This window comes from Mixophyes fleayi, chromosome 5, assembly GCF_038048845.1.
Source record: "Mixophyes fleayi isolate aMixFle1 chromosome 5, aMixFle1.hap1, whole genome shotgun sequence".
Classification (NCBI taxonomy): Eukaryota; Metazoa; Chordata; class Amphibia; order Anura; family Limnodynastidae; genus Mixophyes; species Mixophyes fleayi.
The window spans coordinates 121,508,662-121,525,314 of record NC_134406.1 but is presented as its reverse complement, the minus strand read 5'-3'; the positions used below and the strand labels follow the sequence as shown (position 1 = coordinate 121,525,314).

The 16,653-nt window shown below is 39.0% G+C and overlaps 2 protein-coding genes across 17 annotated transcripts in view; one reads left to right on the top strand and one right to left on the bottom strand.

Moving 5' to 3' along the window:
* Positions 1–16,653, top strand: part of LOC142158631 (poly(rC)-binding protein 3-like) — a 1,531,228-nt gene that overhangs the window by 810,515 nt on the left and 704,060 nt on the right. The window lies entirely within an intron of this gene.
* LOC142159474 (protein FAM200C-like) lies at positions 8,420–10,710 on the bottom strand. The gene is made up of 2 exons (XM_075214375.1): positions 9,294–10,710; positions 8,420–8,508 (listed from the first exon to the last, which is right to left on the bottom strand). The coding sequence occupies exons 1-2, from the start codon at positions 10,708–10,710 to the stop codon at positions 8,420–8,422; spliced, it is 1,506 nt and encodes a 501-aa protein (XP_075070476.1).

The window sequence follows — 16,653 nt, the reverse complement described above, 5'->3', positions numbered from 1 at the left end:
AGATAAAAGTAAAGCCTTTGGAAGATGTAGTTCTCTCACAAAATCCCTGAATAAATGTGCCTAAGAACAATTCAGCATGCCAAATAGTACAGTGTGGAGCACTTTATTGCAAGAACAGAGTTCACATGCAAGAACTCTAGCATTCTTTTCCCAAGAAGGCCACCTAACAAGACTGGAGAGAACCTTATACATCTTTCTAATTCCTGGATTCCCAGAGATTTTTTGAATATGCACTACAGACATTAACACGATTTGTCGTAGACTTTCAGGAACAATTTTTTTTGGGGGTTTACCAGATAGAGCTAAGCATTGCTTCTATTTAGGTTGCATAGACATGTCTGAAGTCAGAGCTGCAAGAACCAGATATGATGGAATGATTGGTGTGCTCTCTGTAACATGTGCATGGGTATGTATAAAGTTTCTGGAAAGAGTGTTAGCCTTTAAATTGTTGGACCCAACACAGTATTGAATTAAGAGGTCAAATTTGGTGAAGAATAAAGACCACCTTGCTTTTAGAGGAGTGAGTCGTTTTGGAGAACTGATATATTAAAGTTATTTTGTGAAAAAAGTTTTTTTCGGTAGAAATTTTGACTGTATGTTTGGTCACTTCTTGCTAGTGTCGCAACTCTTCCAGTGCCCACCTGATCGCCAGCAACTCCTCGATTCCAACATCGTAATTGTGCTCCACTGAAGAGGTGCCACTGAAGACCTATGCAAATGGTTTTAATTTCTAAGTTACAGGATGAGTTTGAAAAAGCCAAAATAGAGAAACATGGTCGCACACAGCTATAGGACTTATACTTAATTGTAAATGATATAATATCATTTATACAAAATAAATAGGGTGCACTCCTATATGTTAATTAGAAGTAAACCAAAGAAAAGGAAAAAGAACAAAAGAGGCACTCCAGTCCCTAGAAGATTATATATTGTAGGAGAAACCATACCAAAAAACATCACTAATCATAAAATATAACTTTTATTGAATTAATATTAAAAAGCAGCGAAATATAAAATGATAGTGTGTCTTGTGTTTTAAAAACAAATTACCCAGACAGACGGCATGAAAAGTATCATAAAATAGTGATACCAAGATAATGGGATAAATCTATACATAGAAGCTTAGCTCCTATGTCTCTATACAAAGTTAAAGGTCAAAGGAGCTATCTAAGGGAGATGATAGACAATCAAATGCTAGGTTCATATATAAGTAACCCTAATAGAGCATTTAATTATTGCCAAAACAAAGAAATGGGAGATCAAGAGTCTCCTTTATTGGGGTCTTCCCAGGCTCTAAAATACACATGTATAATCATTTACATAAGGTTATGTTTATTGATACTTAGATCCCGGGGAATTTAATATATAAAGAGTGTACATATAGATATATTCTTTATATTTATACTATTATGTTATGATTCTCCATTATCTTCAGTGGATCCCCCGTCCTTTATAGTGTTTTTATGAATGACCTTTATAATGTCCTGTGTATTAAACATACTTACTGTTTTTTTATTGGTGTGACATGGATTTGATCCAATTGGATATATTGTCCTGTGTTTTGATAGTGAGACAATTCTCTCTCACAAAGCACCTGGGATTGTTATAATATGCTTTGCATGATCCTGCTAATCGTAATTCCATTTGATAATTAATTTTTTATATGATCTCTCCATTATATATATCCCCAGTCATCAGTATAATCGGAAAGATATGAGGTTCATTCAATCAGATATATTATATTTCGGGTAAAATTCTGAAAAATTATGAGACATATCTCCTTTCACCTTTTTTCACCTACTTACCTGGTATATTATAATCGATATGGCATGTTTATTTATACATTTGGCTCTAGATGGGATCAGTATTGCAATGTGGTATGAACGGTATGTATATAAACAATATTAAACTCTGTGCTTTTGCTGCAATACATTGTATTCCTATGTTAGGAAAAACAAAGGATTAGTTTACTGAGCCATCAATCATTTCCCGCATCGCTGATTGGATAGACTTCCTTTAATAGTAACAGGGGCACATCACCTCTGGTTACTTCCTTTGAAAAAGCTCAACAGCGAAACGTACGTTAGGGAAAGGGGAAGTGACGTAATTTGTGATGTCACCAGTACCCGACAGCGGCATCAGACTCAGCATGGTTGCGACTAAATCCCCTTCGGCTTAGGTACCCGGTACCTACACTGCATGGGAAATAGCACACTCAGTGTGAGGCAGCTAAATCCCCTTCACCGAAGGTACCTTTTGGCCCCCTACTGGCTGGGTCATGAATTGGAAGGGGATTTAGCCAGCTCACAGTGAAGTGTCTAAATCCCCTTCAGTGTAGGTACCTGGTACATTGACTGTATGGGAAATAGGATTAAGCCAGCTCTTAGCCACACTTATACTGTCTTATATTAATGAGGTTTTTTTTGGTGATGGTAGTATCAGTACTAAATAAAATGAAAACCGATAGTATAATATGTGCATTTTGTTTTTTTTAATTAGTTAGCCAGTCACCCTAAAAAATGAATATTTATTTTAGCCTTTTTCTTGTTATTGCTAAAATGTACATAATGTGAGAACTTTTTAATAGTTAATTTTCTCCTTATTGATTTATATGGATGTTTAGAGATCTAAAAACAAGATAATATTAGAATGAAAAAGAGATAAACTTAAGATACAGGGTCATAAATTTCTGGTGACAGCAAGAAATGCAAATTGAAAGGTCAACTCAAAGTAAAGGATAATGTGTAGATATCAGGCCATAATAAAAGTTATTTACAATTATTATTCTATGTTAGAACCTTAATGCACAGTAGCATGCATTAGACATCTAAAAAGAGCACAATCTCCCTCTCTATTCACATAACTTGTTTTCACTAGCAGACAATTCTAGTTGGCAGCTCATTTGTTTGGTGTTACTTATTATTCTCTATGTCTGGTGCATGTAGATTTGCTTACAGGAGATGACTATTATACTTGTATGCTTTGTACTGGATGCTTTAGGTTATGTTATAATTATACATGCACACTATCCCATTTTGTCCTGGAGACTTCCTAATTCTGAATAGGTCTTCCACTCCCGGGAGAGCAGTTTGTTTTCCCGCATCCTTCCACTTCCTAGTGAAGTGGGCAGGATGGGGTCCTCTATGATGTGAGTCATGGCAATCCGTGTAATGTCGGCTTTCCCACCTGGGTGATATATCTACACAGTGATATCAAGGACCTTTTTTAACTCCCAGCATTCCACTATTCTGATGTAATATAAAGCATTAGAAAACAATCGACATAACAAAGATTAACTGTATATAAATTAAATATCAAAAAAGCAATGACAACAACTGTCATAAACTAATTTTTTTTTAATTTACAATATATACAAAACAAAATGTAAATGCAATATAATACAATGTTCCTTTCAACTAAAACTTGAAAGGTAATTTTTATTCGCAATAATGACAATGTAATTAATACATTGTAGCTTATCTCTTTTTGTCTTTACATTGCGGACAGTAAAACATTTTTCTTTTTGTTGTAACACATTTGTCATCCTTTGTTAAGCCAACACAAGTGAAATGATACCACTTTTTACAAAGATCACACTCCACCATTCCTTCTTTAGGCTTGTGGATTTTGCAGAGGCAATGTGTTGTGAGTTGTATTTTTTTTTCCAACATTGTTTTGGCCTTGTTTAATTTAATATGTGGAAACATGGTAATGTTATTTTCTTCAATGCATTTGACTAAATGTTTCCTCATCTTGTCTTGTTCTAAATGTATTTTTTTTAAATTGAACCTATTTGCCAGTGACACAGCATTGGCCAAGGCAAATACCCCACAATCATTTGCACCATCCTGTTTTTGGCAACATACCAAATTAATGTCAAGTACTGAATATTCACCAGTAAATAGTGGAGCATATAAACACAATATCTGTTCTTTAAGAGTCTCTGGAATTGATGGTTTTAGGGAGTCATAAACAGTCACTGAATTCTGAGACTTGTGTGACACCACCCAGTGAGCACCCAAATGGTGTATTTGCAGAATATTATCACAGTCATTCGTTGAAACACTCCCATGTGCCAGTAACACTGTATCCTGCAGACCGGCAAGAGAAGGGAATTTCTTTGATATTAAATACTGGGAGATATTCATGAAATTGTCATCTAACCAGGTGTCATTGGATACAGCTTCTTTATCAGCAGTAGTTAGTTTGATCCCATTGACTGTGACCCATGGGCTCTCAGTAACTGTAGTGCCTGAGTGGACAGTGTCAAAATCTTCTGATTCAGCAATTTGAGGATCTACTTCTACCGATTGCCAGACATCTACTCTAAGCATATCAGCTCTTGATCCAACCCTCTGTGACGCTGGATGCTTAGGCTTTCCATCTTGCTATCCGTTATAGAAATATAGTGGTATAGTACATGCGACTTAAGCACTTTCTTTATCACTTTCTTATCCACCATATCTTAAATAACGACATTGAGACAGGGGATGGGGTACTCAGGTTTAATACATGACACTGTGCAATGCACCACCAACACAGGGAAATAGACACTGATGACAGTGGGTAGGCATTACTGTTGATGTTCCGCTTTAAACACCTAAAACTTACCTCATTATTCCACAGTAACAGAACAAGAGTGGGAAAGTCCGTTTTGTCATGCCATACATTGTCTATTTGGAAACTGTAGTTTAATTCAATGTATGTTTTTTTTTTTTTCACCAAAACACAATACTTCTTATTCTGGATCATATGAAAAACGCTGTACAAGTTCTATATTCCCAATATAGGTGCACAATTAAAGTTTATTATGCTCGGGCCCTTCTTGTCATTAGATGTGGTGTTCTACACGTGGCGCTACACCCAAATATTTTGTAAATTTGAAGAAATTTTATTATTATAACAGCTATGAAAAAGTAATTATTGACAGTCAAAAGTAATGTAGACATTGAAGAATACACTCCGAAAGTGTCACAACTTGTTCTCAAAATATCAAGGCATATTATGTTGTCTCTTTTCTTAAAAGATAATTAAGAGAACTGAAAGATGTACATATTTTGTTGTACACTGCTTGGTAGAACTGTTATACTTTATGCATTTATCTAATATTTTGACATGTTTTTAGGACACAAGCGGAAAGTGTGAAGGTTTCTTATACACGGCTCACATATACACATGTAAGAAATATCTACTTTACATGGGGTGGGTGGAGGGTTGATTTAAGACTACTTTTCCAAGTCTGGTGGATTTTACACAAAAGAGAATGTGCTACATATAAAGCAGTGTGTGTGGCCAAGGTGTGCACAGTGATACTACCTGTGTAAGTTAATGTACATTCTGAATTATTGTGCACCATTTTCACAGACAGTCGTATGACACTCAAGACAATGAATGTGCTGGTCCATGCAGCCGGATGGATCAGTTAGCCCCTCCAGTGTCCTCCACTTCTGGGGGGACGACCTTGGTTGGCATAGCAATTACAGACTTTCAATACTAAAAATGTCGTTGATTTTGTGAAAGTAAATCATTTTAACTTAAAATAAATATGTATGATTTGTAATGTGGAAATAAATAACTAGTTTATAACACTTTGACGTCAAATACACTAAAATGCTGTTTTAAGTATGTTTTATTAACATCACATATTAAATTATTATTAGAAAAAAGTGAAATATATATTACAAAATTCAGCTCTATGTAGTATGAGACAGTACACTCAAAAGTCTGATAATGTTCATTTACAGTGTTAGCTAATATATATTACGTTCTGTTTTTTGGCATAACAAGCGAGAACACAACTATCACTTTTTACATCAGGCATTATCATACGAGATAATAAAATGAAGGTCTGGAGTAAAAATAAAATGTCTTCATGTTTCTTGCGTCCTCTTTTGTTAATATCGCTTGATGAATGGATGCTTTAAAGAAACAAAACCATAACAATCCTCAAGCACGTGTCTTTTTAAACTCTGTAAAGTGGTTCTGGGAGAAACAAGTCAAAAACAGTAATTTAACTAGTCAATAAACAGCTGATCATTGAGCTGGATTCGGCAGTTAGAGATACTTGACAGACAGACAGACATTCTGTTGAAGAGTTCCAGGGGCAGCTTTGAAGAAGGGTAGTCCTGAGGGCAGAGGTAACCTGGGAGAAAGAGATAAAAAAAAAAAAAAGGTTCAGCATGAGCAGAGTGTTGATATGTAGAGAGATAGTTTTTATAAATATAACAAGTGTAAATGTATTTAAAAGACTAAATACTTTTGTAGTGAAAAGATAAACAAAAGGGAAGACAACTTGATTTTAGTGGGATGACAGTAATTAACCCTAGAGAGGTAATTCCTGCAGCAGATAGTTTGATGAATTGTAGGGGTCCAATATTTCATTGCACATGCCCCCCCCTCTGACCAGCACCTTCACACATGCCCCACTCTGCCTGGCACCTCCCCACATGCCCCCTCTCTGACCGGCACATCCACACATGCCCCCTTTGCCAGCCCTGCATCCACCAGACATGCTCCCTGTGCCAGCCCTGCATGCACCACACATGCCCCCTGTGCCAGCCCTGCATCCACCACACGTGCCCTTTGTGCAAGCCCTGCATCCACCACACATGCCCCCTGTGCCAGCCCTGCATCCACCACACATGCCCCCTGTGCCAGCCCTGCATCCACCACACATGCCCTTTGTGCCAGCCCTGCATCCACCACACATGCCCCCTGTGCCAGCCCTGCATCCACCACAACTGCCCCCTATGCCAGCCCTGCATCCACCACACATTCCCTTTGTGCCAGCCCTGCATCCACCACACATGCCCCCAGTGCCAGCCCTGCATCCACCACACATGCCCCCTGTGCCAGCCTTGCATCCACCACACATGCCCCCCTGTGCCAGCCCTGCATCCACCACACATGCCCTTTGTGCCAGCCCTGCATCCACCACACATGCCCCCTGTGCCAGCCCTGCATCCACCACACATGCCTCCTGTGCCAGCCCTGCATCCACCACACATGCCCCCTGTGCCAGCCCTGCATCCACCACACATGCCCCCTGTGCCAGCCCTGCATCCACCACACATGTCCTTTGTGCCAGCCCTGCATCCACCACACATGCCCCCTGTGCCAGCCCTGCATCCACCACACACTCACACACACTAGCTCCCCTTCTACTTACTTTTTTTTACACGAATGCAGCCAAGATTCGAAAGAAATTATGGCGCTCCTGCACGGATAATACAGCCTTTGAGCAGCCCGCCTAACACTTTTTAGCATGTGACCGCTGCAATCACATGACCCTGTGACGTCATATAGCCGAAGGGGATTTAGCCGCTACCGACTCGGCATGTCTCGCCGAGAATGGAAGCCTTAGTATCAGATATGCTCTGAAGGTATCTGATTACTATTATCTATGGGGAGACCTTCTTATAAGTCATGAATTGAGATAGGTGTTTTAGACAATTATCGGCTTATACGCTGTATTGTATCTACTAAGGGATCATTATTTCACCCCTCACATATCTTGGAATCCGCATATGGCTACATTTATGTGTCATGAGGATAGATGGAATATATGTAAGGGGGATATATCGGCTCACATGCTGCACTACATCAGTTAAGGGATTGTGATTTAACTCCTTACATATCTGACAGAATGTTAACGATTGGAAACCGCATATGATTACATTTGGGTGTCATGAGGGCAGATAGAAAATATAAGAATATATATGTAAGGAGAATATATTGACTCATGCGCCCTATTACATCTATCATGGGATCGTGATTTAACACCTTACATATCTGCCAGACTGTTAGTGGTTGGAACCTATATATGGTTACATTTAGGTGACATGAGGGCAGATGAAACCTATGCAAGGAGGATATAGGATATGCAGGATATGTTGAGGAGATGTTTCATAAGGGGAGCAGACATCGATAAAACTTCAATAGATTAAACTTTAATAATTACATCTATCATTGATATATATTCCCCGGGATCTAAGTATCAATAAACATACCCTTATGTAAATGGTTATACATGTGTATTTTAGAGCCTGGGAAGACCCCAATGAAGGAAACTCTTGATCTCCCATTTCTTTGTTTTTGGCAATAATTAAATGCTCTATTAGGGTTACTTATATATGAACCTAGCATTTGATTGTCTATCATCTCCCTTAGATAGCTCCTTTGACCTTTAACTTTGTATAGAGACATAGGAGCTAAGCTTCTGTGTATAGATTTATTCCATTATCTTGGTATCACTATTTTATGATACTTTTCATGCCGTCTGTCTGGGTAATTTGTTTTTAAAACACAAGACACACTATCATTTTTATATTTTGCTGCTTTTTAATATTAATTCAATAAAAGTTATATTTTATGATTAGTGATGTTTTTTGGTATGGTTTCTCCTACAATATATAATCTTCTAGGGACTGGAGTGCCTCTTTTGTTCTTTTTCCTTTTCTTGAGTTTGAAAAAGAACAGCTCTGGCTCCTATGTCAGAGTCGTCCACCTCTACAATAAACAGATATAGATTAATTGGTTGAGGCAGACATGAAGGCTTGCTTTAATGTCTCAGCAACACGGTGGCTTAGTGGTTAGCACTTCTGCCTCTCAGCCCTGAGGTCATGAGTTTGATTCCTTATGGCCTTAGCTGTGTGGAGTTTGTATCTTATCCCCGTGTTTGCGTGGGTTTTCTCGGGCACTCTGGTTTCCTCATACACTCCAAAAACATACTAGTACAGGGGTCAGGGGACTTTTTTACCTTTTACCCCAAAATATATTTAGAAATGGCGACGTTACCCCCATGATTAGAAATTAACAAAATATTACTAATATTAATAATAGTAATTAAGGAAATCATATATTATTAATTATTTGACTTCTAACCTCTATGGAATCAGCTTCAGCTTCAAAACTTCAGGTTTTTGAGAAATGATGTTGCTTCATTGTTGATACGAGAGCATCAATATTGGGGCATTTTGATGTTAGAGCAATTTGGATACAGTCTTCAGCGTCCAATCGATTTCTCTGCTTTGTTTTTATGTTTGTTAAAGTTGAAAATCCTTGTTCGCAAAGGTAGGTAGTTGCAAAAGGCAGCAACTTTTTGACTGCCTCCTCATGTGCAATTTGGAATGCCTTTGCAGCAGTCGACATCCAAAAATTTGAAAGATCTGTTTTGCTTTCAAATGCAATACGTGCTTCATTATTGCATCGAAGTTCAAGAAGTGCCTCTGCCAACCCTTGAGGTTCTTCTGGTACAACATTAATTTCACATTGAAATGGGTCTACAATCCAACCTACAGCATGTGAATCAAGATCTGGAAAGTAATCAGAGAACCGCTCTTTGAGTTTGGTAAGATGCCTTATAACTGTATCCTTGATGTCTTCAAAAGTAATATTTTCACAATCTTCCAAGAACAAAGCTAACTTTGAAAAGGCAGCTATCTTTTTCTGTTCAGCTTTCTGTCTCCAATATAAAAGCTTTGATCCAAATGCAGAAATCTTTTCTCTGGCTGAAATTATATTTATGTTTTTTCCTTGCAATTCTTTGTCCAATACATTAACATGTTCAAACATATCAGCTAAATATGCGAGATGTGCAACCCACGTGGAGTTTGTAAACTTCTCTGCGAGAACATGCTTTTGATCAACCAAAAAAAATTCAACTTCAGTTTTGAGAGCCCACACTCGGTTCAGAACATTTCCACGTGAGAGCCACCTCACTTCTGTATGATAAAGTAGGTCTGTATATTCAGCCTCACCATCTTTACATAATTCACGAAATAATCGCGTGTTTAGTGCATGTCCTTTGATAAGATTGACAATCTTGATAACATCATGCATGACGGCTTCCAGTGCAGGTTCCAAATGTTTCACAAGCAGTGCCTGGCGATGGATAATACAGTGGTTTACTTCAACTTTTGGATTTTTCTCTCTCACCAAAGCCGAAAAACCATTAACATGACCCAACATAGCTGGAGCTCCATCAACAGACACAGCAACGCAGTCTTCCCACTTTAAATTGACGCCATTAAAGTATTCATTAACTTTATTGAAGATATCAATCCCACGAGATCGCAAGTCGAGAGGCGAACACAACAACAATTCCTCTTCAATGAGACGTAAACCTTTGTAGCGGACATATACCATCAGCTGCGAATTACTACTAACATCTGTAGTCTCATCAAGCTTAATAGCAAAGTATTTACTCTCTTTTATTGAGGTAATAACTTCTTGCCTCACATTTTCTGCTAAAATAGAAATTCTTCCTTTAACAACTCTTGCAGACAAGGGCACTGAATTTAGTTTCTTGGCTTGATATTGACCACACATAATCTCTGCCATTTTCAAAGCTGCTGGTTTAACCAATTCTTCACCAATAGTATACGGTTTTTTGTTCCGAGCAATCAACCAGGCCACTTCAAAGCTAGCCTTTGATGCTGAATGTTGATTGAATGTACCTCTCAAGTTGCTGTCCAGTCTTTGTCTTTTGACAGACATTTCCAAATTTGCGAAATATTCCCGCGGTTTTGAACTCAGATGTGGGTGCAAATTATCCAAGTGCTTCTTCAATTGACTCTTTTTGAAAGATTCTGCAGTCAGTACTTTTAAACAAACAACACACTGTGGTTTCATTATTCCTTTGTCGTCAATTTCAGTAAACCCATAATCAAGGAACTCTTCCTGGTATATTCGTTTTCTATTTGATGTCATCTGAAGGGTAAAAAAGACAGTGATTGGAAAAGTTGTAACCCTTCAGCACACATTTAGAGAGCACAGAAAGGAGGTTCCATAACCACTGAAATTAATTGTAATGCACACTGTACCCCCAGGAATTGATGATATATCCTGTTAGTACGGTACACAGCCTGGCAGCAATTGATGACCATATCATGCCACAAAATCTAAAAACGGTTTGGATGAATCTCTTCCAAGAAGTTGTATTTGTAGCTATAATTACGAGGACATTATGTTCCATATATAAAAAATTAAATGAAAATACAATGAAAATATATTTATTCCAATAAAATTCAAAAATAAGTCAGATTTCCCCAAAACAAGCAGTATGAAATTCTCTTGGACAGACACAAAAAATGATCACACTTGCTGAAAGCTGTACAAAATGAACACATGGAAATTGATTTAAGCACCAATGTAAAACAATCCAAAGAGAGAAAAAGACACTAAAGCACCTCTAATTGAGCACCAGGTGGGGCCTGATTGTTGTGCAGGGCTCTAGTCAAGCATCTAATAATAATGCAATTGACTATATATATATATATATGCCTCCCTCACCCTATATGCCTCTATTATTTAACTTACTTTTATATTGACTTTCTCTCTTTTCTGTTCATCAACTGTTTTCTTCTGCCGCTGCTTGTCTCTGCTCCTCACAAAGCATATGTGCAATAGAGATGTTCACTGACCCCCGTGTTCTGGTTTTGCGTTTGGTTTTGGATCTGGATTAACTTAGTGTTTTGGTTTTGGTTTTGGCAAAACCGCCTTGAGTGTTTTGGCTTTGGTTTTGGTTTTGGACCCTGATTTTTTTCTAAAATCCCTATTTTTATTTTCTAAAATCACATAATTTTGCTTTTTTCTCCCCCTGCATTATTAATAACCCCAATAACACTAATTTCAAGTCATTTGCAGTCAATTTTGACCACATCACAGGTCACAATAGTATTTTCATACACTTTCAAACAAAGACTGCAGCAGTTCTTGCAAGTGATAAGAAGAAGGCCATTGTCATGCCTGGGCATAAGACCAAAAAATACACCTCTTATGTGTGGAATTATTTTTAGCCCAATCCTGACAACAGTTGTCCAGCCATTCGTAGCATTGTAAAGCCACAGTCAGTAGAGGTAGGGACATTAACCATCTAGGAACATCATCCATGTTATGCCATTTGAAGCGAGTTCATACAAAGCTTTTGTGAAAATTAGAAACTTATACTTAAAAATAACAACAAGCAGTCCAGCATCAGCTACCTTACTTCTCTCAGCTAGATTCCAGCACCTGCAATCTACACCCCCAACACCTTCATCATTAACATCCTCACAAGTGATCGGAGTTAGTCCTACATTTAAGTTTCTAAGGCGAGATGACTCCTCCACTATCCAGGACTCCTCAGAAGAATCCTTGAGCATTAGGTCCATTGGTGCTGCTGCTGCTGCTGGGGGTGGATCTTCAAGACAGAAGCAGACCAAGAAGAAGACTTCTTGGTCTGTATCTGAGGATAAAACACGGGAACGAGTTCTGCTTAGGTTTTACTGCCTCGGTGTACACATGGCAATGAAAAAGTATTGCTGGTCCTGTCCCATTTGTCAGAGAATCTGTCCCAAATCCATGTACAGGGCACATCTCATTCCAGTACCAATAGTACACCCTTTGAACGGATAAACATGGACCTTGTGGGGCCACTGGAAAAACCAGCACATGGGCACCAATATATACTAGTAGTGCTTGACTATGCAACCAGGTCTCAAGAGGCAAATCCCCTGCAGAACATAAAGTCCAGCTCCATAGTGTAATGACAATTGACTGTTAAACAATCCTTTGCAAGAGGAAGCAAGTATGAAAGCTGTCATCCTGTCACAAAGCGGATCACAGACGCCATGGCGACTATGCTAGTATTAGATCTGCGTCCAATATTCACTATTGATGCAGCTGGTATTAGACAGTTATTTGAGGTCTTCTGTCCCTGTTACCAAATTCCATCACAATACCATTTTGCTAAAAAAGCTATTCCTCACCTCTACCAGAAGGTTCCTAAAAATGTAATTATTGGGCTAGAAAATGCCATTCTATCCACTGTACACTTAACCACAGATATGTGGACAAGCGGAACTGGGCAGACTAAAGATTATATGATTGTGACAGCCCACTGGGTTGGTGATTCACCTTCACCGGCAGAGACAGCAGCAGCCAAGAACGTTGCATTTTTCAGAGGCAGGCTACTCTGCGTATCATCTGCTTCACTAAGAGGCATATTATTATTATTATTATTATTATTATTATTATTATTATTATTATCGTAGATTTGTAAGGCACCACAGTGCTCCACAGCACCGTACTGTAGGGAAGACAAGGACATACATAAAACAAGACATGTAAAACAAGAACGGTCAAGGCAGACAAAATAAATGGAGACATGAAGACAAAGGGTATGGAGGACCCTGCTCATTAGAGAGCTTACATTCTAAAGGGAAGAGGGCAAAACTGAAACAAGAGGAATGAGTGTGGCTCAGAGTGGAGTTTGGGATAGTTGTGAGGGTGCATTAGTGTGGATAGTGTTATCGAGGATAAGGTCACCTCTAAAAAAGATACGGGTTTTCAAAGAGCATCTAAAGATTTGAAGGCTGATTGAGCGTGGTAGGGAATTCCATAAGTGGGGAGCTGCATGGAAGAAGCCTTGAAGGCGGGAGTGAGAAGTGGTTATCAGAGATGAGACAAGGCGCAGGTCAAAGGTAATAGCGCTGACAACCTGTTTGAAAAACTAAGTGATGTAATTGCAACATGGCTTATCCTGGTTGGACTCTCCTGAGGATATGTGATTTCTGATAACGCAACCAATATTGTTAGAGTATTCGAGGGGAATTCCATCACATTTCCTGTTTTGCTCACACAATCAACTTGGTGGTACAGAACTTTTTAAAAAATAACAATGACGTGCAGGAGATGCTGTCTGTGTCCCAAAATATTTAGGGTCATTTTCGGGATTCTGCAACAACATGTAGGAGAATGCAGCAGCTGCAAGAAGAATAGAATTTAGGGGGAATGTACTTTAGTCCAGCACAGTGGAGAATACTTTCCGTGTTGTGCAAGGTGCTGAAACCACTCAAAGTAGTCACCTGTGAATAGAGTGCAGACACTGTTAGCTTGAGTCAAGTGATTCCCCTAATTAGACTTTTTGAAAAGCAGCAAGAGAAAGTGAAGGAGGAAATTAAACAAAGCAATTCCGCTAATTATGTTGGTCTTGTAGATTAAATACTTTACTCAGTTTGCTAGGATCCAAGAGTTATCAACATCTTGAAATCGGATCATTACATTTTGGCAACTGTGCTTGATCCTAGGTTTAAAAGCTATGTATTTTCTTTCTTTCCAACTGATCCAGATCTCAAGAGATGAAATGAGCTCCTGGTCAGCAAGCTGACAGTTCAAGTGGTACATAACACAATGACTTCTCCTCCTTCAGTTTCTCTGGAAATTGCTGCTAGGAAACAACTTAGCTTTCCCAAGACACCCAGTGGTGATGCAGATAAGTCAGCACAACATTTTGACATTTGGTCTGGTCTAAAAGAATTGGCCAGAAATCGTGACAGCTCTACCATAAAATAAACTACATATTCCATAAGGAAGGCCATTACCGGCAATTACATCAAAGTACACAGACTTCTGTGATGGTGGATTCCAGTAGGGAATGAATTAGTATTGTTTAAAGATGATGTACACACTGATGAGGGTGAATATGATGACAGTGTAGATTGCAGGTGCTGAGATGTAACTGAGAGAAGGGAGCTAGTTGATGCTGGTATGCTTGGTAATATTTTGGGTAGAATGGTATGTTGACAATTTTATGTTTTCTACAGTAAACTTACACCTTTATTAGAAAGGTGTTTTTTTCTTTACAAAGGTACAAGCTTTTTATTTACATTTTTGATTCCCTGACTTAAACCCACTATGCACTTGAACATAGACATGAGGTAGAGGGATTAGTATCATCATGACTGAGACTGAAGAGTGATAAGAATAATGCCACCCCTCCTGTTTCTGTATGAGCTATGGCACAGTAAAATGTCACTGGAGACTTTTAAGAACACTGACAGCCCTATTATTACAATTTCTGTTTCAGTGCTGAACCCTGCCACCTCTCCTGTTTCTGACTGAGCTATGGTACAGTAAAATGTAACTGCAGATTTAGACCAAGCCTGCCAGCTCTAGTATTTCTATTTCAGCAATGACAATTAGCAATGGAGCAATGGAGCTCTCCTCTTTGTGTGTAACCTATATAATACCGTACAATTTGACTGAAAATTCAGAAGACCAGGGGCTAGATTTACTAACAGGCGTGATGCATCGGCTTGAAGCCGCCATGCATCGTGGCGGTTTTCCGGCGGGTTTGCATTTGCAAACAGCCGGATTTACCAATGGGCGCATATCAGCTTCAATTTGAAGCCGCCGGCGATGTAATGGCGGGATGTAATGCTCAAAGCCGCCGGCGGCTTTGAATAGAACATGGCGCTTTTGCTTTAAATGACGGCGCTTTTGTGTAAAGGCGGTTTTTTTGAAAATTACACCTGTCTCCTGGCCTGTTACTATTGGCTATTTTCAAACTCAGGAGATTTGACATCACAAGCCCTATATAAACCACTGGCCTGACACTTTTTTCTCTGATAGGGTTTAGAGGAGTTTTGTGAGAGGAGTTTGGAGGATAGTGGTTTGCTGAGAGTTGGTGAGAGTTGAAGTTTGGTGGATTGGTGGAGCGATATCTGAACGAAGTGTGAGTAGTCCTGTGGTATTTTTCTGTTTTGTACATTTATTTATTATTTTATTTTCTGTATTGTTTTTTTGGTATTTAACTTGTCCTTTGTCTGTGTTACTTGTGTGTGACTGTGTTGAGAGTGTGTCTGTACTTAGTGTAGTTTGTCTTTTGTGTTTGTAAGTCTTTCTGTGTTTTGTGTGTTTGACATTTATTTGTCATTATGTCCAGAGATAGGAGGGGAGAACAGGCTGAGGAGAGGGAGATGGAGGTTGAGGGGTCAGAGGAGGGAGAGGGAGAGGTTGAGGAGACAGGTCAGGGCAGGAAGACCAAGACAGGGAGGAATGTGCGCTTCTCACATGATGAGAAATGTGTGTTGGTGCACAATATCGTTCCCTGTTACGAGGTCATACTAGGCAACCTGGCAGCCCGGACTCCTCTAAGGCGGCGTCACCAATTGTGGGGGCGTGTCTGTGATGCCGTGAACGCAGTGGGCCCACTAAAGAGGACAGTGGCGCACTGCCGCAAGCGGTTTTCGGATATAAAAAGGAGGCTGAAAGAGAAGATGGCCCAGGAAAAGAGGGCAACCAGGCACACGGGTGGTGGCCCCCCTCTTCGTATTGAGTACACAACGTACGAGGAGGAGCTGCGACAGATAATGCCGGCAGAGATTGTCGAGGGGATAAACGTCCAAGACACGGATTCGCCCTCTTTTGGACAAGTAGTTGGTGAGTTATTTGCATATTTTACTCTAACAGTATTTTTTTTTTTTTCTTTTTAAAACTGCTTTTCTCTTTTTAAAACTGCTTTTCTCTTTTTAAAACTGCTTTTCTCTTTTTAAAACTGCTTATCTCTTTTTAAAACTGCTTTTCTCTTTGCAAACGTTTTTCCTTTTTTTTTTTTTTTTTTTTTTTTTGGTTTTGCAAAGTGTATTTTTTTTGCCTCTAACAGTTTGTAAAGGTTTTTTTTCCCTCATAGAAAAAAAAATACAAAATTTGCAAACACATTTGTGCAATAAACAGTAAATTTGGAAATTGTTTTTTTCTGGAAATACATTGTATGCTTTTTCTAATACATCCAGAATCGCCAGGACTGCAGTTCAGTCCCAGTGCCAGACCTACACCTCCACCTTCAGCGAGAGATTCGGGCACAGACGAGCAAGCAGGTGCGTGATTTCT